Raw genomic sequence first — 24884 nt, forward strand, 5'->3', positions numbered from 1 at the left:
ATCTCCTTTCCTCTTAACAACCCTCTCTTCTCTGCTCCAAATTCTGGCCCCAGGATATATTTTAGGTATATATCCCTAAAAAAAATCATCCTAAACCCAGGGGGAGAAAAGTATATGCAGAGATATTATACTATCATATATAATTCTTTAAAAATTTAAAAAATAAAAGCAGCTTAGGTGTTCAGCAAGAAAAGGATAGTCAAGTAAATCAAAATCACAAAAGGGCAAGTTATACAATCATTAAAAATGAAGTCTGGCTGGCTCAGGCTCTGCGCCAGATGCTCCTGCACATCCCCTAAAGGTCCCTCCAGCATCATATCCTCTGCATGGTGCTAGCCCCAGTGTTTCTATGGCAACCTTGATGATTTTTTATTTGCTTTTTTGTTTTTCAATTACAGTTGACATTCAATATTACTTTGCAACCTTAATGATTATTAAGGAACACTGTCAGTTTTAAGGACATAGGTTCAAATGAAGATCTGATTTAGAAGGAAGGGATTAGAACAGGATGTAGCAAAGCTGTTAATAGTGAAAACATTTTTGGATGGAAATCACACACTGTTAAATAGAATACCAACTTTGTTTCCTTTGGAGAGAAATAAAAGTTTTAAGTTTGTTTTTATTTTTATTTTTACCTAATTACCTAAAAGCAAATACCAATGGCTGAAGTCTGTATAAGGGGCACAGGGTATGATATGTTGTTCTTTTTATCAGCTATTTGCATTTAAAGTGAAAACTGTAAATGTTAGAAATAAGTAATTTCTAAAAATCAAAATTAAAAAATGAAGTTTACAAAGACTATATAAAAATTATATTAGGAGATTAAGAATATGAAATTATAGACACATAATTACAATACAAAAGATAGTTGAAGAATAAAAGGCTTGAAGGAAGTACATAAAATGCAAAAAGTGTTTTGTTTGAGCAATGACTCTGGATGACTCTTCTGCTTTTGACCATATTCTAACTTTTCTTATCAGACCATGCATTACACTCTGATCTAAAAAATTTTAAGATCGAAGTGAAGGGAAAACTGTCCCATCAGGACCAAGAAGTATTCTTTCTTGAAATGTCCAAGCCTTTTGCATACCAGCCCAAAATAATGCTCAGTGCAATACCCTGCACTTTGACATGTCCCTTTAGCCATCCCTTCAGATGGTGGTAACAGCAGCAATAATAGAAAACTTAATCTTCAAGATGGCACAGTAAACACATGCATTTACCACCTGCCCCTCGAGGCCCCATTGAAATAAACACAAAGAGGCCAGAGAAATAAGCCCTGTAACACTAAAAAAGAATAAAAAAGGTCACCAACAAAAGAGGTTTCAAAATTTTATAAGGGACATAAGGAGCAGACGGGATCAGGCTGAAGGACAAAACGGGTAGAACTGCTGCCTGGAACCTGTTACAAGGGGCTGGGGGTCAGTCCGCCTGAGAGAACCTGAAGCTGGGCTGAGAGCCAGCTGGTATACCACGTGTAGAGCTGGTGTAAGAGGTAAACGAGGGCCCGGCCGGGCGTGGCTCAGCGGTTGAGCGTCAACCTAGGATCCAGGCAAATCGGGGTTCGATTCCCAGTCAGGGCACATGCCCGGGTTAGGGGCTCAATCAATGACTCATCATTGATGTTTCTGTCTCTCTCTCCCTCTCCTTTCCTCTCTCTGAAATCAATAAAAACATATTTAAAAAAAAAAAAAAAGAGGCGAACTAGGCAGCTCACTTGAAGCTCTGCCTACCAGAATAGCTAACACTTGGTGCCTCCACTCCCCTGCCACAACCCCAAACATGACGCAGTGAGCCAGGATGTGCCTCCAGCTCAAATACTGAATAGATATTCCCTAAAGAAATCAAACAGTTTGGAACAGGCAAAAGCTAGAGTGAAGCGTGTCCTAGAACTGAAGCCCTTCTCATTCTGGTATCTGGAGGGCTTATAGCCAGTCAACCAGCTGCTCCCTATGGGCCATCTTAAAGCCAAGCCTGTAAGTCACAGATCCCCCGTCTCCACCCCCGCCCCCCACCTACCCACAAAGATTTCCCAGTCTGGATCCTCACACAAGAAAGAGATCCAACAGGAAAACTGTCTTTCTTACATAGAAAAAGGTATAAACTAGACTATATGATTTGGTCTGATAGTGAATAATATTTAAATATGGTAATGACGTAAAAGCTATTCAATGATTTTCAAATTTTAGGTCAACTATGGACTAAGTGTAGAAGAGAGATTATGTTTGTAGGCATAATATAATTATTAGCAGCTTAGAAAATATAAATGTATAGCTAGGAGAAACTAGGATTTTGGCCAAGGTAGGGAAAGAGAGGAGGCAGAATAAAGGGAAGGAGCACTAATTGAGGTTTAAATATATTAAAATTACAAAGGTAACAACAGAAAACTTTAATTTGGATAAATATCAAACATGAAAAGGAAAGAAAAATGGGGATGGACACAGTATAGGTGGGTTAAGTCCTAATTTTCCATCTTAAGGAATTAATACACAAACTGATCAATTTAATAAATCAAGTTGATACATCAGAGATTAGAGGTGTAAGTATATATTCTAAAATTCTAAAATCACCAGAATAGGAAAAAGAGTTAAATGAGAAACTAGCCAGGAAGTATAACTGGGGATCAGGAGCAAATGGGGAAAATGCTGTTCACCCTAAAATGCTATTCTCTGACATACTCCCGAGTGGTTACGTTACTTTAATGAAAATACATTTTAAAGCTAAATATGTACATTTATTCAGGAACCCCAAAGTATTTTACACTACTCATCCCATATCAAGTCCTCCTGTCTTCCCCCGTGCTTCCATCCACCCTCTCCCTGCCTCCTCTCTGGCTTCTGGCTTCGCTTCCTCAGTTTACCACCTCTCTCTCTACTGTCTCATTTGCTTTCTCCTCTTCTCCTCTTCTGCCTTAAGCCAAGACAGGTCTCCCCTACCCCAGAGCAAACAACAAAATTTCACTCGATTGGAATGGTCTGCATCATTCCTTTTCTGTTTCTCTTCTTCTTTTCACTTTCCCACTTTAAAAAAGTAGCCTTTATTTCCCCCTGAAATCTGGCTTTTAAATACCAAATGTAACGATACTTTTACAGTCCTCATTCTACTTAATATTTTATTCAGGCATTTCACGTGGAGCCTTTCTTTTTCCCCTGTTTTCTAAGGCAGGATGAGAATGGAGAGGGAGTGGAAATACCTCACAAGAACACTGTTCCAAAGAACATCTGAGGAAATGCTGGCATAAAGTGTTTCAATTACAAATGCACCATTGCTTCATTCAAGAATATTTAATCCCTGCCTTTTGGCACTGGGGGAAAAAATCCAAGTAAACAACTGGAAACAATCAACCTCTCAACATAAGTATTGTAATATTTATCAGCCTTTCATAACCATATTAATGTGCAAGAAGACTAATAGAATACAAACCTGAGTTAGGGAAACGTTCCCAAGATAATTGAGTCCAAAGCTCAAAATGATGACACACTGCCTCAACATAGTTATCCTATAGTGAATCTCAACATTCCCCACTAAAAACAGTAAATATCTTACAAATGAAGAGAAAAATAAGAAATAAGAAAACCAATGAAATTTACCATTAGACAACATCCTGATTTTCTTTAAAATGTAATAAATTTTGACTTTTAAAAATACATTAATTTGTTGCATCAGGTCATTCACATCTACTTGCAAGAAATAGGGTACTTTTTTGGTAAGATAACTGAATGGCTACTGCCTAGTGAATGGGAAAGACCCATATAAAGCATTAGTTGTGAGCCTCAAAGCTACTGGGAGAAATAAAGAAAAACTAACTAATGTAACCATAGTTATGAAAAAACTAGCTGACTTTATTATTATCAATGTCAAACAAGTCTTTAAATCAATTAAAATTTATTTAATTAAGCATAAGTTACTTTCACATTTGTCTTTAACCATTGTAATACAGTTCTTGGCATAAAGACATAGCCTTTGGAGTTTAAAACATCCCCAACTGCAAGATTACATACAGGAAACTCCCATTATGTGGTACTGGATTCTTTATTCAAATTAAAATAATTATACTATGTAGAATAAAATAAAATGGAAATAATTTACTCATAAAATTCATATTTAAATCATCTTTATTTACAAAATACTATCCTGAGAATGTAATTCCATTAAGCTCCAATTTGAGCATAAGTATAGTCACTTAAGTAACGGCCGTTACTTAAACTGAAAATAAGAGAAGTCAAAATTACTTTTGATACAGATCATGTATCATAAAAATGTACACTTGAAACCTATATAATCTTATGTCATCCCAATTGGTTCAATTAAAAAAATAAAATAAAATAAAAAAAGAAAAATAATTACTTTTGAAGACAGACCAAAAATATTGTCAAGTTTCTTGTGGTTCTGGGTGTTCATTCAGTAGTAGGCTCATTTGAAGGCGGAGTCAACCCTGCCGGGACCTCACTTCTACTTTCAGGATTTGAGGGTGGGGGAGGGGGTGGGGGAGGGGGGAAAAATCCAGCTCTTGGGGGAAGATAATGAGGAAAAGCTCTCGGTGAGTAGACATTTCTCACTGTTCAAAGAGATTAATAAAAGACATTTTTTTAACTTTAAGCACCTGTACTGCAGCCCTAATAAATCATTAGATTATAACTTCCAATCTTTACATTCAAAAATTGATACCAGAATAATTACTTGATTTAACAAATAAATTTTTACAACATTGAGAAAAACATGCTCTCTTCAACTACATGATTAAAGGGAGTATTGTAAATTTTAGAGCCAATTTTGTCTTATGAAAATCTAACATCCTAACACTTTTAAAAAAGAATTATTTCAAACTCTACAAACTTATTTTAAAAGTTTCCATGTAATACAATTTTCACTAGACTCAAAATTCAGACCAGTAATTCCCAGTTCCAATTTGATATTATCCTAAAACATTTACAGTTATATCAAAGACTGCCTTAAAATTCCCCAAACAAAATTCATTTTAATTCACATCTTAAAATACAGGAGGAATGAGGGAAGGAATGACCAAACCAGGCAATTAATAGGCTACTGCCTGGTGTTTGGTAATCATGTATTTATTCTATAGAAAACTACATTTCTAAACGACAATGTATAGATATAAAAGCAATAAATTATTCCATTTTTCTGATGTGAGGCTGTGAAAGAATTTCGATAAACTCAGCAATGAGTCCAAACACATTCTAGGTTTTAAATAAGTAAGACTGAATGAGAACTACTTAAGAAAAGGACTTTAAAAAAATACATTAGCCAGTAATTTTAAAGCTAAAATATAAAATGTAATTATTTTTACTAATTGGCATAGTAACTAGTTTCTATCAAATAAGATACAAATAATTTCAGTCTTAACATAAGACTGCTGCAAAAAGCCAATGATTTTCTTGACAAGTGAAATACAGAAATAATTCCACAGTACTGAGATGAATCAAGTTGAAACCTCATTACAGTCTACTGATGGTTGAAAAGTAACAATATACTCACAGAATGTGAGAAAAGTTTTCCTCCACTGTATTACTACATGAATAGAAAGTAGACTTACTATATCTTGTTTACTCTATAAAACACATATTAAATTTTTTAAAAAGGCATACTTGCAAATGGAGGAGGTGGTGGACCAGGAAAGTCCCCTGGAGGAAAATAATCCCGGGGAGGTCCGTACATGCTTCCCGGAGGTGGAGGAAAAGGAGGACCTCTTCTCATGTACGGGCCCCTTGCATCCATTGGAAACAATGGACTTCTGATTGGAGGAACGAAGCCAGGGCCAGTTGCTTCACTTTTGGTGGGGAGAGATGCATCAGGCACATTTAAATTCTATAAGAAATTGACATATGGCAGTCACTAAAATTAAGAGCAAAATTTTTAATCGTTTTCCTGAAAATCTTAGGCTTAAAAAGCCTAAGGCACCTAGGCAGCTAGGCAGAAAGCAGTCGTGATAGTTTTAAAAGGCTCCAGAGAAAGTCAGTTTTCTGCCAGATGGATTTTTGCCATCACAAATATTTTATTAACAGAAACCAGCTTAGACCAACAAAGTAATATTCTGACTGAAAACAGAATAACAGACCAAGAATACAAAAATATACATTCTTTTATCAAGCATATACTGAAAAAAGATACATGTTTATCTTTTCAACATAAGATAAGGTGACCAAAACTAAAATTGTAAACACAGTAACAAAAATATACTTTAAAACATTCAAATAAAAATCCAAGAGGGAAAATCCAAATTCTTTGTATAATTATAGTAAAATAACTCAAGCCTCTAGTTTGTAGACACGTTACAGTCTTTAAGTTATATTTTATCACCATTAGGTACGTTCCAGAAAAAAACAGCTATAATATTAAAGGAAGTACGTATATTTGTCAAAATGAAAGAAACAGCTTTATATTAAAATAAATAAATAGGTTGCTAGCTAAATTTCTATTCTAGTAAACCAAGAGATTAGAAGGCTCCTGAATAATAGATAAAATTCCACTTTCAATACTTACACCAAGATCGTCTTTGCTATCATTTCCACTGGATTCCATTTCTGGAGACTTTGGTCCATCTAGACATAAAAGTTAAACTATGAAAAATACATGGCTTATCACCCCATTCCTCGAATAGCTCCAAATAACAAAGGACATTGAAACTTTCCCACTTCCCTAGTCAGCACATAAACCAGCCTGACACCAGCACCTGTATTAGGGCCACAGAGCAGCTTGAGATCCCTGGGAATGTTGGTAGACTCAACATTCTGCACAGGGACGTGGCAGCTTGTCCCCAGGCAATCCTGCTGCTAGCAGCATCCTGAGGAGACTTCCAGGAAGCAGCATTCCTATCCCTCCTTTCTTTTCTCCCTTCCTTCCTTCATTTTTCTCCTACCTTCCTTCCCTTTCTTAGCTCCCTCTCTTTCCTTTGCTCCTTCTTTTCCTCCCTCTCATCCTTCCTTATTCTTCCATCAAGAAGAACAAACTAGCATTTGAATTTAGCCACTATTTCTAAATAAATGTTCCTGAACTTTGTTATCAAGAACTGCTCAGTCTCTGAGAACATTCCAGCCCTAGATTAATCCAACTCTCTGCTTCCGCTCTTCTTAAACCTGAGCCACTTAGCACTTCTGGGGGTAAAATAAACCACAAAGCTGTGTGGACTGGCACCACTCCAGGCTGAGAGATCTCCAGCCATACCTCCAGCTGCCTCCTGCCAAGTCTTCCTTCTGTGACTATCTAAGCCAGTTTTCTCCTCAGCAATTTCAACCTCCATTCTCCCTAACCTACTAAACCAGTCACTTAGAAACTCCCTTAACTTTCATAATCAAATATATAAATATACCAGCAACTATATTCCTATGATCCTTCCTCCTATTATCATAGAAAAAGATCCTTCTAAACAATCTATAACCCTGATCCTGTGCTCAGAATCCTTCCCCTCCAGCTTCCTCAGGGATTTTCCTCTCTCTGTTGCTCCACTTCTCCCATTTTGCAAGTCACTCCCGACTATTAGGTAAAAGTGAGACAGAAAAAGAGAATCCTCCTACAGCTAGCTACCTCTTACCTCTCCCCTTAACAATCAAGAACTATTCTATACATATTGTTTGGAATTCCTCCCATTTTTTTCTCCTTTTACTGGAATCTATTTGCAACATCAACTGTTCTACTGAAATTGTTTTCCCCAAGATCAAAAACAGTCTTTTTTTGCTAAATTAAAATAAACACTTTTAGTCCTTATGTTATTTCTCACATTGTTGACTACTCCCTCCCTCTTTAAATCCTCTGGGCCTTTAATTTCTGTGCTGTCACTCTTCCTTCTCTCCATCTCTTCTTTCCAGCTGCTGCTCTTCGGTCTCTTTGGCAGGATCCACTACCTCTGACCATCCTTACATGGTGATCTCCTCAGAGTTCCACCTTCGGCCCCGTTCTCTGATTCTCTCCTTGAGAAATCCCCTCTACTGCTACAGCTTTAATTTGATGTATACTACTAATGGCTTCCAGGTGTGTAATTCTGATCTAGATATTTCCCCTAGGACTTGAGAAAGCTTGAACTGCCGATTTGAATATCCATACAGGTGTATCACAGGTGCTGCTAATTGTAACTTCAAAATGTAACTTACAATCTTTCTTGTCAAATTTCCTGCTGCTCCTTGTCCCTCGTATGAGAACAATGAATGGCCCAGGTGCCACGCCCAGGAACCTGGGCATCCACCAGGATTTCTTCTCCCTCACTCCCGCATGTCTTCAATCCTAAATCCTCCCAATTCTATTTTCTCTCTGTTTCCATTTACCTATCCCCTCTGCTAAATCACCACCATCACTCATGTAGATTCCCATGGTAAGTCTCCTAAAAAGTTACCCTGTCTCCAAACTTAACCAATTCCCTCTAATCTATTCACCAAAATACAATCGCAATAATTCCTCTAAAACACAAATCTGATTATATTATTTACGTTTAAAATCCTTTAATGCATTTATTCTGTGAATAACGTCAAATTTCTGAACAGGTTTGCAAGCCCCTGAAAGCTCTATGCACTACTTACCTTCAATCTCTTTGGTGGGATCCACTACCTCTGACCATCCCTTACATGGTAATCTCCTCAGAGTTCCACCTTCAGCCCCATTCTCCCATTCACTCAATGCTGCAGCCATAACTTACTAAGCACCCTTAATTCTAAATCTTTAAAGATGCTGTTCTCTTCTCCTAAAACACTATCACCACCATTTTGGCCCAGCTAATTCCTCCTTTAATTCTTAGCTTATATGTCACTTCCTCCAAGATTTTCTCAAAACTACTCCATGCTCAAAATACTAAAAGCTCATCTTGGCGAGAGCTCCATATGCTCCCATAACATTTTGTACTCATTACTTTAGTCACTGTATCATGCAACTGCTATATGCTAAACCTCAAGGTGTAAGGAATGCTGAGCTCCTGTTCACCACCGAAATACAGCGGTTTCCATCATGCCTGTCATACAGTAAGCATTCTACAAACATTTAGTGCATCAGTGGCTGGGTCCACTACCGTCTCATTTCAATAAAGTATGGGGATCAAGACCATGGCTTAAGTCAGACAGACATGGGTTCAAATCCTGCCTCAGATACTTTCGATCCTGAGATGTTGAGCACCTTTTTGAGCCTCAGTTTCTTTACTTATAAAATGAGGATACTAGTATCAACTTCATAGGTTCATTGTGAAAATTAAATGAGGTAATTCACTTTCAATGAATGCTTACTGAGCATTAGTGATAGTCAGTGTGTTTCAACCATATCTATAACTATTCTTCATGTAAATACCAAATACTGACAAAGTAATAGTAATATGTTTATAAAAAACTTTTCTATTCACAAAACACTTCCACACACATTAACTCATTCAATCCTCATACAGCCCTGTCAAGTGATTAATATCTCAGCCATTATCCAAATGACTCACACTGTCGCTTTTCTCTTTTTTTGCTCGAATGCTGTTCATTATTATTGGTGTAGACCCCCACCTCCCAATTAATTTTTCAAATTCCCTCAACAGCAGCTCTAATGGCACCTCCTTCATGGACTTTTCTGATCCTTCAACTAGAGATGCATGTGAACACAGCATATTCTCTAATGAGACTTACTATTCTCACCAGTATTAAAGATACACGTCTTTCTTCCCTATTTAATTATTAATGTAATTATTACAAACTATACATTATTATAATTAAGTTTGCAATGTCATGCAGAGCACCTTCTAAACAATAAGCATTTAAATATTATTACTTAATCGAACATCGTTCAATTACCAAAACAATGAACATGAAAAAAATTTTAAATAGCACTAGTTTAATAATACATGTATTTTCATTCCATTAAGCTTGAATTAATGGGGGGAAACAATTTCAAAAGTAACAGAAAGAATTCCTTTAATTATAACTAATAATAGAAATCTAGGCCATAGGTCTACTTCTTTGCTTATTATTCAAAAATATTTTTCTAAAAGAATAAATACTTCAAACAAATAATGCTCTCCCCTCCAATATATACCCTTTGCTGAGAAAACGTTTAACAATAAATTTATATTAATTTTCTGCTTATGTTTTAATCTTTTTATGTTCTTAATGTTATATACTTCTGATTGATACATTGGATATATATATTTCCCAACTTCAGTGGGCTGCTTTGAGGTGGTTTAAGGAAAAGAATGCCTGAAAAATAATAGGTTCCTCATTAAATGTTAGTTAAATCTAAGTACGAAATGTTTAAATAACTGATTAAACCAGCAACAGAGAATGCACTCAAATTATTTTTCTGGTGGATTTTCACATATCCATTCACGTCAGCCTAATGTCCCTGATTACTAAACAGGATATATGGAAGTGTACTGGAAAAATTAGAAAATTAATCACGGAGCAGAGTAAAATTTTTACTAATAGGTTCATAGCGTAAACCCATTACCATGGTGCCCAAACCAATCACCAAAGTATATGAGCCACAGATGTGCACAATATAACAAGAAACATAAAACCAGGAAAACTTCAAAAAAGAGATTTTGGCCTTAATAGCTACCATAGATAGCAATTATATGGTCCTTAATTCAGTTTCTAATTCTTTAGTTTGCCACCATTACTGAAAAACACATCAAGTATTTCTTACCTGCTTTATCCAGTGATGGCATATTAAAACTTCTGAGTTCTGCTGGTCCAGATAGTCTACCAGTATTAGAATAAAATCTGTCTTGCCTTTGTGGAGGAAGAGCTGGATCAGAATAAGGTTGACCTACAAAACGAGTTTTAAAACATTTTCATTAGAATAAAAGTAAATCAAGTTTACTTAAGTTTAATATATTGAATGTAGACACTTCTCATGCTTCCTAAAAGATAATATGGTAGATAATGGTAAAGAATGTTAGGAAAATTATGTATTGCACTGAAAGCAGTAATTTTATTTGCTTTTGTAGTGAACACAAGTATAATATGTTACTCTGGATTTTTAAAGTTTCAATTATAATGTGTAAATTAAAATACAGTATATGAACAGAATTTAGTTACATACATTCATTTAACTTTCAATTTTAATAATAGTAGAAGGAAGTGGATATAACAATATATAAAAAAAGATTTTGAAAACAGAGCTACTAGAAAAGAAAGAAAAAACAGAATATATTGTCAGCATAGCAAGATATTTACCAGAACACAAAATGACAGAAGAAATGTTCGCTAAAGCAGAAAAAGTACTATTCAGAGGTCACTGGTGATCAAATTTTCAGTAATATCAATATTTTGGAATTTAGCATCCTTCCAAAACTAGAGGAGAATATCTCTGATGCAACAGATGAATGGAAGGTTCACGATGCTCAGATTAAGGACATTGGATAGATTCAAAATTGGGCACAGACTCTGAATAAGGTGCTTCTACAGCCACCCTCTTGTCTCCAGGGGTTAAGATGAAAAATGGTCATTCTTGGGTCTCTATAGGGCTCATCATTCTTGAAAAAAATATAGGTAGTCTATCTCATCTTTGATGAGAGATGGCAGACTTTTGATAGATTAGGTTTGCATATGCCCCAGTCCAAAAATATGGGGAAGGTCAAAGGGGCTGAATTGTGTGACTCTCTCCTATCCTTATAGATCTGGACAAACAGTCCTAAACTACCTTCCATAACTATCCTAGGCAGTGGTTCATAATGTGAACTCCATACAATGTTAAATATGTCAGTCCTCATCTGACTTAGTCACATGGGACCTTATTGATACACCTCTCCCACACAAAGCCAAGAAATCATCTGGCATCAACCAGAATCGACTAAAAGAATTATATGTAATGAGCTCCCAATGGTCAAAGGATGTGAGTTAAGAGAGAAAGATCTAGATAGGCTTGAAGGCTCATTTCCTTCCCCTTTCAGAATCTTAGCAAAGAGCTGTCTCACTGGGTCTGAATTAGACCAAGGGAAGAAAAGACCCAAGGACCAAGAACTAAACTGAGTTTTCCCTTTCTACTTCAAACATGAGATTAATTAAATGGTAGAGCTGGGCGAGGGATAAAATGGGGAAACCTGAAAACCTCACAACTCTTTCTTAATCACGTCTCAGACATCATATCATTATTTTGCTTCTAAAATACATCCCCACAGTATCAGCAACTTCAGAAATATAAAATGTTGCTACAAGCTTTCTATGTTATATATCATATACCCAAGTTGCTCTCTACTGGCAAAAATAATCCATTCCTTAAATCTACCAGAGCCTATTTTGTACCAGGTACTAGTGATTCAAAATTGATTTTTAAACAGTTCTTGCTCTTAGTCTAATGACAGGAACAAATGCGCACAATATGATCAATGCCGTAATAAAGGAGCATACAAATAACATGAGATGTGGCCTATTTAATTGATTGAAAGAATCAGAAATGTTGTCAAAGAGGAGGTATAGCTTGCCCTGAAAGTCAGGAAAAATGAACAAGTAAACAAGGATATTCTGGTCAAACTCAAATATACATATGCACATACATGTACATGTACATATACACAATGTAATAAGATGAATTATGTGAAAGGCATATGACCAATGAAAGGCTGAAATACAGAAAATAGGTATTAATGATTCTTTTCTTTTTTGCTTTCTTTCCTGCTTTCTACCATCCTTATAAGAGAAGAGATGATCAGAAAGAATGGGAGAAGGAAAAGGATCAGGGTGAAAAATGAATTAAGGGCGGGGATAGGTATACAGGGCATTGTGAAGCAGTGTTCATAAACTAAGATTAGAATAAAATTCAACATGTTTAGTTTAAACAGCAAAGTGGTTCGATCTCTTTTTATTCCACAACACATCTTGGACTGCAATTGTTTCCTGAGTACCTACTTTAATAATCTGGAGTTCTATCACATAACAGGAACACCAACATGGTTGAAAAGAGAAATATAAAGATGGGTAAAGAGTTAGAATATTTTTAGGTTCAATACTGGTAACTCATGAAGTACAATAAGCATCTTCACTTAAAACAGAACATGAACCTAAAAGAACTAGAAAAAGAACAACAGGAAAAGCCCAGAGTAAGTAGAAGGAAGGAAATAATAAAGATCATAACAGAAATAAATGACACAGAAACTAAAAAGCAATACAAAAGATCAATGAAACCAAGAGCTGGTTCTTTGTAAAGACAAACAAAACCAATGAACCTTTAGCCAGACTTATCAAAAAACAAAGAGAATGGACTAAATAAATAAAATCAGAAATGAAAAAGAAGTAAAAACTGATTCCACAGAAATACAAAGAAAATATTATGAACAACTATATGCCAAAAAATTGGAAAATGTGAGACGAAATGGTCAAATTCCTAGAAACATACAATCTTCCAAAATTAAATCAGGAAGAATCTTTAGACCAGGAACAACTAATGAAATCGAAGCAGTAATAAAAAAAATTCCCAGCAGAGGAAAGATGGCAGCCCTGTGAGAAGCAGCAGAGCACCCCTGCTCCCATCCACGGGCTCGATTTACTCCTAGAATACTAAATAACTAGCTTGTAAAAACCAGAGAAATGTACCTGAGTGGACATATTTCAAGTGTGAGCACTGAAGAAACATCACAGAGTCTGGTAAGGGAGGGGAGGCATAGAAAGGGGGAGTTCCCCCTGAAGCCTGTGCTGGGCTCTAAGCCCCCAAAGCTTAGAGGCTGCAAAGCTCCCTCCCCTCAGGAGTGCGGACCGGCCTCTAAAAGCGGGGATCTCACACCCAGAGCGGAGAAGGGAAGGAGTGCTCCGCATGAAGGGTAGAGGGACCCAGGGGAACAGGGTGCCCACAAGGAGGGGAAGGTGCCTTCCTAATGAAACAAAGCTTCTAATGGCGGCCCCAACCTGCGTCTTATGCTCAGGGTGCTGACCATAGGAAAGGCTGTCCCAAAGTGTGTGGTCCCTAAGTAGAAAGGGACCAGAGGTCTGCACTGAGCAGCCATATACAGGGACCCTCTGCATTCCTGTAAGACATTGTATTGAGCCCCAGAAAGCACTTAATCTACATGGCATGGAGAAGGGGTAAAAAGCCATCCCACCCTAAGCTCCTGGTGGGGAGATTCTGGGATTTTTGACCAGCTCTGAGGGGTGCCATGGTGGCACCATGTGGAGCTTCCCCAGCTTTACTGAGATCAGTGGTGCAGGGGAGCTGCATGAAGCTGACTTTGTGTCCCCTTCTGCTGGGTGCTTTGTCGCGGGGGGGGGGGGGGGGGGGCGCGTTGCAGGACGGATTCTCTGCTTGTGTGTTGCTTTGTGCATTTTTGTGTTTTCAATTGATCAACTGGCTTCCACCTTTCTGGCATGCATTGGGCTCACAGACCACCAGAAGCTGGGATCTGTGTCTGCATAGTAGAGTGTTTAAAATACTCGCCTGGTGCAACCAGCCAACCAGATCTGAGAAAGGAGGGGCAGAGCACTCCTGCCTCTCCTGCAGGATAGCAGCATCACGCCCAACAGGAAAGGGGCTGGTTCAGCTTACTGAAGCCCCAGAAACTCCCCACAGGGCACAGTCCACAGGAGGATATTACAAGAATAAGACTCTAAGGGACTATTGTTTGGGAACTGGAGGAAACGCTGAAAACCCCTGCTGGGGGCTGGGCAGGCAAAGTGCTCACTGGAATGTTTTTTAATCGAACCCACTGAGCCCAGGCTGCTGAAACTGCCCATACAGAAAAGGCAACAGGCTGAAGTCCATCTGAAGCTGCAGCAGGCCAGTGCATGGGGAACTAGAATCAGAGGACAGGGTAGAGACTGAGGAGCTGGCTGTGGAGCAGAGACTAACATCCCCACAGCGAGTGCTTGACAGCAAAACCTCTAAGGGGAGTGATACCCTGAGCTACACTAGCCATCCTGCACCCTAAAGACTTTACATAAAGGCCAGGCAACTACAAGGTTGCAAATGGCTGACAAGAGGAGGTGGTCCACAGAGAGCCTCAGAACAACCAACTACCTTAGGACACCAGAGTCAAATCTAGACAGCTCCTCACACTGGCTGATACACAAGTACCTCCCAGGAAAATGGAAATAAGCATACAAAACAGAGAGCCTGAGACAACATAAGCTGCCCAGAAGAAACTCACCTGATTGACCTTTTTCTTCCCTTATGAAAAGATAAAAGAAAAAAGGTGTTTTTTTAAAAAATTTTATAATTATTTTTAAATTTTAAAAATTTTTAATTAATTTTTTTTAAGAATTCTGTCTTGTTTTTTGTTTTGTTTCTTTGTTTTGTTTACTTGCTTTATTTTGTTTTCTCTTTGCTTCTACTATCAAGATTTTCTTGATATTCTTGCTTAATTGCTGGGACTTTATCATTATAACCAATAAGTTTACTGCTTTTCTCTACAGTTTCCCCCATATCTCTTATTGGATTCCCTCCCTGCCCTGGCTTTATCTATCTCTCTCACCTCTCAATCAACTGGCATAAGTTTTTTTTATTTTTTTCCTTCTTTTCTTTCTTTTGTTTTTCTCCCTTCTGTCTTCCTGTCTTTTTGTTTGATTTTTAGTTTCTGTTATTCTCATTGTTTTGCTTTTTTTTTCATTTTCAACTATTATCCTATTCTTATTCTCTCAATTTTTTTCTGGCCCTTCTTTCAGAATCTTTTCTCTGCTCCTTTTATCTACCAGTAGCTTCTCTATTTTTTACATTTTAGTTTAGTTTATTATTATTTCTTAAATTTTCATCACTATTAACAACAATATACCTTTCTCTCTCTAGCTTTACTTTTGTCTCTTTCTTTTTTTACTTTTTTTTTTTTTTTTTTTGCTTTAGCATTTGTGTTCTCCCTTCATTCTCCCAGTTCTATTTTCACTTGGATTGTTTTCATTGATTGTAAAGCTATTCTGTAAGATACCCCTTGTTTCCTGGAAGTTTAATTGTGTATTGTCCAGCCTTGCCAGCACCCGTACAACAGCTCACATGACATGGTTGGGGCTGAGACACACAGTTAACCAACCTGAGAGGAGAGTCCTCCCAAGGACAGATCAACAATAATCTAGACCCAATCACAACAGAAGAGCAAAAAGAACCCACAAAAGGGACACAAAAGGGACACACCTAGAGCAAAGAGCTCAGAAGTATAAGGAAAACACACCTCTGGGCTCCACTGGACTCACAAGACAAAATCTCACCCCACAAGACTGGGAGAGAGCAAATATATCTAATATACAGATACAAACACTAAGAGCCGCCAAAATGGGGAGACAAAGAAACAACTCCCAAACTAAAGAAAAGGAAAAATCACCAAAGACTTTGATGAGATGGAATTTATTAAGGTATCAGAAATATAGTTCAGAGCAATGGTTATAAAAATGCTCAAGGAAATTAATGAGAACAACACGACACTTGATGGTAAGGTCGAGGAACTTAGTGAAAACATGAAAAAAGAGATACATATAATAAACAAGAACCAGGCAGAAATAAATAATACTATATCTGATATCAAGAGTACACTGGAAGGAATTAAAAGCAGGCTAAATGAAGCAGAGGATAGAATAAGTGACTTAGAAGACAAGGTAGAAAAAATCACTCAATCAGAGCAGCAAAAAGAAAAAACACTTAAAAAGCATGAGGACAGTCTAAGGGAGCTCTGAGAAAACATGAAGCAAAACAACATTCACATTATAGGAATGCCAGAGGGGGAGGAAAGAGAGCAAGGGATAGAGAACTTGGTGGTGTAAATAATGACAGAAAACTTCCCTATGCTAGCGAGGGAGAAAGCCACACAACTTCAGGAAGTACAGAGGGTTCCAAACAAGAGGGACCCAGAGAGACACACTCCAAAACACATCATAATTAAAATGGCAAGGACAAAGAGAAAATATTAAGGGCTACAAGAAGAGGCAAGCAGTGACCTACAAGGGAACCCCCATAAGGCTGACATCAGATCTCTCAAAAGAAACTCTTCAGGCCAGAAGGGAATAGCATGAAGTTCTCAAAGTAATGAAAAGCAAGAACATAAAACCAAGACTGCTTTATCCAGCAAGGATATCATTTAAATTTGAAGGTGAAATAAAGAGCTTCCCAGACAAAAAAAAGGCTAAAGGAGTTCAGTACCAACAAACCAGCATTGCAAGCAATGCTAAAAACACTGCTCTAAGCAAAAAGAAGAAACAGTGAGAGGAAGGTACATCAGCATAAAGGGGGAAAATGGTATTAAATAAGTATATGTCAATAGTAACGTTAAATGTAAATGGAATAAATGGTCCAATCAAGAGACAAAGAGTAGCTGAATGGTTAAGAAAACAGGACCCAAATATATACTGTCTACAAGAGACCCACCTGAGAGCAAAAGACTCACACAGGCTAAAAGTGAAGGGATGGAAAAAATATTCCATGCAAATGGAAAGGAAAAAAAAGGCTGGATAGCAATACTTATTTCTGACAAAACAGACTTCAAAATAAGGACCATAACAAGAGACAAAGGTCACTACATAATACTAAAGGGATCAATCCAACAGGAGGAAATAACCCATATAAAACATTTATGCACCCAGTATAGGAGCACCTAAAACATAAAAAATTTCTTGGTGGACTTTAAAAGGAAGACTGACAGCAACACAATCATAGTGGGGGACTTTAAAACCCTACTGTCAGCACTGGACAGATCATCAAGACAAAAACTCAACAGGGAAACACGGACCTTAACTGACTCACTAGACCTAATGGATTTAATTAACATTTACAGAACACCTCATACCAAAGCAGCAGAATACACATTCTTCTCAAGTGCACATGGAACATTCTCAAAAAAGACCACAGGTTAGGGCACAGGGCAAGCCTCTACAAATTCAAGAAGGTTGAAATCGTATCAAGCATCTTCTTGGAGAACAATGCCATGAAACTAGAAATCAACCACTGTAAAAACAACTCAAACATATTCAAAACATGCAGGCTAAATACCATGTTATTAAACAGTGAGTTACCAATAAGATCAAGGAAGAAATCAAACAGTTCTTGGAAAAAAACAAAAATGAACAGACAACCCAAAATCTATGGGACACAATGAAAGCAGTCCTGAAAGGAAAGTACATAGCATTACAAACCTGTCTCAAGAAACAAGAAGAAGCTCTAATAAACCATCTAACACAACAACTAAAAGAACTAGAATGAGAACAGCAAGAAAAACCCCAAGGAAGTAGAAGGAAGGAAATAATAAAGATCAGAGCAGAAATTAACAGCATAGAGACTAAAAAAACAATACAAAAAAATCAATGAAACCAAGAGCTGGTTCTTTGAAAAGATAAGTAAGATCGATGCACCTTTAGCCAGACTCATCAAGAAACAAAGAGAGAGGACTCAAATAAACAAAATCAGAAATGAAACAGGCAATATAACAACCAAGCCAACAGAAATACAAAGGATCATAAGAAAATACTATGCCAACAAACTGGACAACATGGGTGAAATGGACAAATTCCTAGAAGCATACAACCTTCCAAAGCTGAATCAAGAAGAGGCAGAAAACCTGAATAGGCCGATAACAACTAACGAAATTGAAGCAGTAATCAAAAAACTCCCAGCAAACAAAAGCCCAGGAACGGATGGATTTACAGGCGAGTTTTACCAAACATTCAAAGAAGAATTAACACTTATTCTACTAAAACTATTCCAGAAAATTCAAGAGGAGGGAAATCTCCCAAACTCTTTTTATGAGGCCAGCATCCTCCTAATCCCAAAACCAGATAAAGAGACTACAAAGAAAGAAAATTATAGGCCAATATCCTTGATGAACATGGATGCTAAAATCCTCAACAAAATATTAGCAAATAGAACCCCGCAACATACTGAAAACATCATGCACCATGATCAAGTAGGTTTTATTCCAGGGATGCAATGCTGGTACAAATATTCGCAAATCAATAAATGTGATACATCACATAAACAAAATGAAAGATAAAATCACCCGATCATATCAGTCGATGCAAAAAAAGTTTTCGGTAAAACCCAGTACCCATTTATGATAATAACTCTCAGCAAAGTGTGAATAAAGGGACATACCGCAACATAATAAAGCCCATATAAGAAAAACCTACAGCCAACATCATACTCAATGGGCAAAAACTAAACATGTTTCCTTTAAGATCAGGAACAAGATCGGGATGTCTGCTTTCACCACTCTTATTCAACACAGTACTGGAAGTCCTTGCCACAGTGATCAGACTAGAAGAAGAATAAAAGGCATCCAAATTGGAAAGGAGGAAGTAAAACTGTCATTATTCACAGATGACATGATAGTGTACACAGAAAACCCTAAAGACTCCACCAAAAAACTACTACATCCAATAAATGCATTCAGCAAAGTAGCAAAATACAAAATCAATATCCAGATGTCAATTATATTTTTAAAAAAATTACAAGGAGGTGAATAGTATAAATGCACAGATGTGATGAGGAAATTTGTATACCTATGTTTGTGAATGCACACACCCCCAAAAAAATCCCTAAAAGATTTATAACTAAATTCAGGGAGGGCATACTAAGATAATAGCAGGAGTTTTCAACTTTCCTAATTAGACATTTCTGCATTGTTTAGATTTTCTAAAATAAACGTGTATTACTTCCATAAGCAACAAAAACAATAGACATTCCATGTGGGGAGGGGTGTAAAATAGCCTTCTGTAATATGAACAATTACACCTAATTCTTTTGTTTGGAAATTGTGTTACTGTTGTGTTCTAATATGTATCATGGTTTTTCTTAAGACAGGGAACACATGTACTCTTTTCTTCCATTCCTATATGTTGCATATACTGGTTGCGTTTTCAATATAAATAATAACTATACTCTTTCCATACCAGATGGAGGAATCATCATCCTACGATCCTGTTCCCATGGAGGTGAAAGGGACCCGGTGTCAGAAGGTTCCCTGTGAGGATCAGAAAACTGATCATAGCTTGATTTTCCTCTTTCATTAGTAATTTGATGGTCCTGAGGATTCCCTGGGCCTCTTGAGCCTAATTTTAAAAAAAAGTACAATTCTGTTTTATCTAAAAAAGTATTATGAGAACTATCATCAAATAAAATCCAGACAGTTTTTAAAAAGTGAGAACAATCAGATTCCAATGAAGTTTCCCTAAGACACATTAGAGTACAACTCTATCCTAGCAAAGCCATTTCCAGGACAATTTTGCCTCATGCATAAACAAGCACTTGCTTATAAAAGTTGTTTTTAAATGTTATCATAATAGTTTTATGTATAAAACCGGTGGTTAAATTTTAAATTATTAAAATGTCTGAAAGATAAAAGTAGAAAGTAAATTGCAAAATAAAGATTTCTATATCAGATGCAATAACATAATTATAAAATAAAGTTTCTGTTGCTTAAACTAATCTACCAATTCAAAGAGCATGATTTCTTTAAAACAGTCATCTTAGGGGCTATATACATATTTCAATAATTCTGCAGCTACTAAAGTATTTCTTAGAAAAACTCTTTGGAAATATATTCAGATTAACTTGAAAGCCACTCAATAAATTGTATCTCAATGTTGTAACATGACTCTCTACTTCTCCCCAAAATGATTTTAACCAGTCTAATTACAAACTTTATATCATCAGATAAATTTGTCTGTAAATGGCTTATAGCAATTTCTAAATGTAAAATTCACCTTCAGAAAGAGATCACAGCCCGGAAGGCAAATGTAAAACAAGAGTTTCAGAAACAAAAGCACTGTTGTAACAAACACTTCAAACAAGATAATATCAACTTGGATAAGAAAATGTGTCATGCCTACATTAACAAATTAGGGAAACACTGTAAAATTCCCTTCTTATGAGTATACAAAGGACAGTACCTAAATTAATAACCTATATTAATTAAAAAAGAAAAGACAGCCCTGGCCCATGTGCTCCATGGTTAGAGCATCAGCTCATGAATCGAAGAGCCGCAGGTTCGATTTCCGATCAGGGCACATTCCTGGGTTGCAGGTCTGATCCCAGGCCCCAGGTCAGGGTGAGTTCAGGAGGCAACCAATCAATGTGTCTCTCTCACCTCTCACATGGATACTTCTCTTTCTTTCTCTCTGCCCCCCACCACCCTCCCTTCCACTCTCTCTAAAAATTTTATCTACTCTCTTTTGTCAAGAGGTCAACTGACCTTTCTGCCAGAAGGTCAACTCTCTCTTTTCCTTATAGTTGTACAGTCTATTAAAAATTCCCCAAATCTTTCCTTCTATTTTGTTCATCCTAATCAGTTCATTAAAAGAAAAAAGCTGGAAAAGCAGAACTGAATTGGTAGAAATGTGCAAGAGTAATTAGGCTAAATTCTCCTACAGTGAGCACAGATCTTTAAAGGAGACATTCCAAGGCTTTCCTCTGATTGTTTACTTCCAGGGAACCAAATACAGGCCAAATGACTTATTTCCAGATGAGTATTACAAACTTAAATGGCTAAAGGTTAAACTTTTTCATTCAGACCCAATGTTTTATAAAATTTACCCTAAAAAAATTATTTTCCCTATACTCAATCTTATTCAAACATGTATCTCACCCAAACTTTCAAATTTTAAAAGGTGAAAAAAGGAAGGGTACTGGTCATCCTTCTTTGGTGGGTCATCAGAACCTTCAGTGCAAAACAACTCTTTTAATACCTGTTGATTACTTACCTAAATCCTCTGTAGCTTCTCTTTTTATGTTTTTATTTTTTTAAATAAACTATTTATGCAGGTAACCAGGATATATGTTGTAACATAACACATTTTTTTCAATTTCTCTGTAACTTTTCTACCAAATAGTAAAACACCCTTGCAAATAATGTAAACACATCATATCTTGAAAGTAATTAAAAAGGAGAGGAAAGTCATTTAAATAGGAGAGGAGAAATCAAAGGTAATTTTTACTCTTATTCCAAATATTCAATTGAGTACAAGCAATCCTTGACTTATGTCATTCACTTTCCAGTGATTCCCATTTGCATCTAGCCAATTATACCCTTATTTCTAGGCCACTGTTTTTCAGACTGCTGGTTGTAACCCATTTTGGTGCGTGAAATAAACTTAGTCTTAATTTTTAATCACTATTCTTTTTTAATGAAATGGAATAAAACTGAATAGAAAAATATCAGAAAGCACCGAAAATAGTAGTAAGTACTATTTCATATAACTGGTTTCAATTACATTTATATTGATGTGTAATATGACATGATACAAAATGTATTTCTTACTCTAGGCAAAAAGGGGGGGATGGATTTAGGGCACTTACAGCACACATGTGAATTTCAAAATTAGTTTCCTCCTTAGAGTGCCTACAGCAAAGCTCTCTTAGAGCTCCAAGTGTCAATCTGCAACTCAATCTCTCTCCACAGGAGCTTTCAGTTCAAAGCCAATACAATTAAACTCTCCCTCTGAAGTATCCCCCAGGCTGTGGGCCAATCTGCTGTAGGACTAGGAAGCAGGAAGGACCAGTTGTTAAGGGTAGCAAACTAAGGATGGGGAAAGGGGATATAAATAAGAAATGGGCAAAGAGAGAATGTCTCACAAACTTAAAGTAGGAAATTGATTTTTTCATATTCTTGAAGGCAATTCCAAAGAAATTGTTCCAAAAGCATTTAAAATAATGGAAGCTTCAACAGAGTACACAGACTCTCTGAGAGGCTACTTTGATGAATAGTATCCATTTGAGTATTAGAACTTTCCTATGTTGGGTTTAGTTTGTTTTTATTTGGTCTCATTATTTTCTGTTCCTACCTCAGATTCAATACGCTAAAATCACTGACAAAAAGGGGGAATGGGAACACAACATTGGTGAAGAATGCTATCAGTGCTAACAAAACACAGACTTGGGGGTAAAAATGTAAAACTTGATTTTGGAACAGACAGGGCTCTATATCTTTGAAATTTGTCACAATTCAAGGAAAATTTTAAAGCAACTTGACAAAGTGAACAAAGTATGACAAAAGATCAAAAGAGCAATACTCCAGCTGGGCAGGGACTGGGTGAAGGAGGGGGCAAGTGAGGGGAAAATAGGGACATCTGTAATAGTTGACAAGAATAAAAAAAAAGAAAAAAAAAGGAGGAATACTCCAGGTACATAGGTAACACCAGAGTAAGTGCTGATGAGGTAAATGCAGAAAGACCAACAACTAATACTTAGGGGCTTGAAGTCGCTTCGGAAATTCTCAAAAACACATAAAGGGGCTCTGGCTGGTGTGGCTCAAAGGGTCACAGGTTTAATTCCCCATCAAGGGCCTGTACTTGGGTTGCAGGGTCAATCCCCAGCCCTGGTTGCGGTGCGTGCAGGAGGTAACCAATCAATGTGTCTCTCACATAGATGTTTCTCTTTCTCTCTCTCTCTCTCTCCCCCTACCCCTTCCACTCTCTCTAAAAATCACTGGAAAAAAATCCTCAGGTGAGGATTAACAAAAACAACAAACAAAAACACATAAAGGGGTGGCAGAGCAGACAATCTGAGGTTGGTTTTTCAAAGTATTAAAATATGATTTTGGTTTAAGGTTATCATCAAAACTCTGCGTACAAAAGAGCAATTCTGAATTCCTCAACACTAAAATAAGGTTCTTTCACTTTGATTTTCTGCAATAAAAAAATCATGATAATGAAGTAAAAAAAGCTCTACATCCTAATAATTTTTCATGAAAATACAATTTTATGATGTTATATTGTTATTTTATGTATTCTTTACAAAGTTTTATATTATGTAGCATAAAAGTTTTTAAGAAGTAAAAATATGATTTAAAAAGATATGCATAAAGTGCTTGACCAAAATAACACAGTTTCCAAGAGAAAAATATATTAAATTTAGATTTCAAAGAGCTCCTTTTCCAAACAAAAGTTAAACCCACAATAAGTGCAAGGAGTGCCTGCATTTTCCAAAGGATTATTTTAAAGATTGTTTTTAAAGAAAAGTTGAGATGAAAATACAAAGGAAGAATCCAGAGTAATAAATATGTTTAAACAATATACCTCTTCCTCCTCCCCCTGGAAGCAAAGGTGAGAGTCTGAGTGGACCCTCCAACAAAGTTGGAGGGGAGAGAAAAGCTCTCGTTTCAGATGAAGGTCGACCCAATGGTGAGGGACCATATGGGGAATGCTCTGGAATAATTAAAACAGCATGTTTAAATTCATAGTTTCAATTAGCTACACTACAGATTAGAATCCCATTTCAACAATTACCATCAGGTCATCCTCTTGCCAGTTTAAGTTTAATCCATGTCCTGAACACTAACTATGCCTTGGGTTTTGCTAACACAGGAAAGAATTCAATATGGATCTGGGTTCCATAAAGTCAGTTTACCAAATGTACATTTTAGTCAATCAAAACATTCTTCTCTTCATAATTAATACATATAAATAAAATAACCGTAAAATATTAAGCAAAGAATACTGGTGATATTCTGGAGTTACAAGATTTGGGGGGCATAAAGTTTGTTTTGTTTGTTTTGTTTTTGATGGCAGAATGCTTCTAGATATTTCAGCTGGTGAGGGTTGTAACATGGAAGGGCTCAGTTTAAAATCAGGGCCAGATAGCCTATGTTAGGTCATGATTTATTTGAGTAAAGCTTCGAATTTTGAAAAGTAGGAAAAAAGGCATAAAATACTCTAAAGCATCAGAAATTACTTTTGGTTCATTGCCAGTGAGAAGTCAATTTACAGTCCTGGCCATGTGGCTCAGTCAGTTGGAGCATCGTCCTTACATCAAAAGGTGGTGCATTCAATTCCTGGTCAGGGCACATACCCAGGCTGTATGTTCAATCCCCACTCTGGGTGCGTGCTGGAGGCAGCCCAAGAAAAATCAATTTACATGCACTAATTCATTAAAAAATTGTCACTCTATCTATAAACCATATAACCAAGAGCCCTATCATTTTACAAACTTCACCATTCCCAAATAATGGTTATGCTTCAAAAGATCAAAAATTAACAGCAAAAAACGAATTTAAATACCACAAAAATAACACTTTT

General features: G+C 36.7%; 1 protein-coding gene across 1 annotated transcript in view; it reads right to left on the reverse strand.

Annotated features, from left to right (window-relative positions):
• Window positions 1–4097: 4097 nt before the first annotated feature.
• MIA2 (MIA SH3 domain ER export factor 2) overlaps window positions 4098–24884 on the reverse strand; it is a 77016-nt gene continuing 56229 nt past the window's right edge. The window contains exons 25-30 of the mRNA XM_087824998.1: window positions 23886–24014; window positions 19764–19922; window positions 10618–10740; window positions 6502–6560; window positions 5607–5826; window positions 4098–4558 (exon numbers count right to left, since the gene is read on the reverse strand). Coding sequence (XP_087681124.1) covers window positions 4398–4558; window positions 5607–5826; window positions 6502–6560; window positions 10618–10740; window positions 19764–19922; window positions 23886–24014 — 851 coding nt within the window. The 3' untranslated portion in view covers window positions 4098–4397. The remainder of the gene's footprint in view (window positions 4559–5606; window positions 5827–6501; window positions 6561–10617; window positions 10741–19763; window positions 19923–23885; window positions 24015–24884) is intronic.

This window comes from Miniopterus natalensis, chromosome 1 (assembly GCF_054644295.1).
Source record: "Miniopterus natalensis isolate mMinNat1 chromosome 1, mMinNat1.hap1, whole genome shotgun sequence".
Taxonomy (NCBI): domain Eukaryota; kingdom Metazoa; phylum Chordata; class Mammalia; order Chiroptera; family Miniopteridae; genus Miniopterus; species Miniopterus natalensis.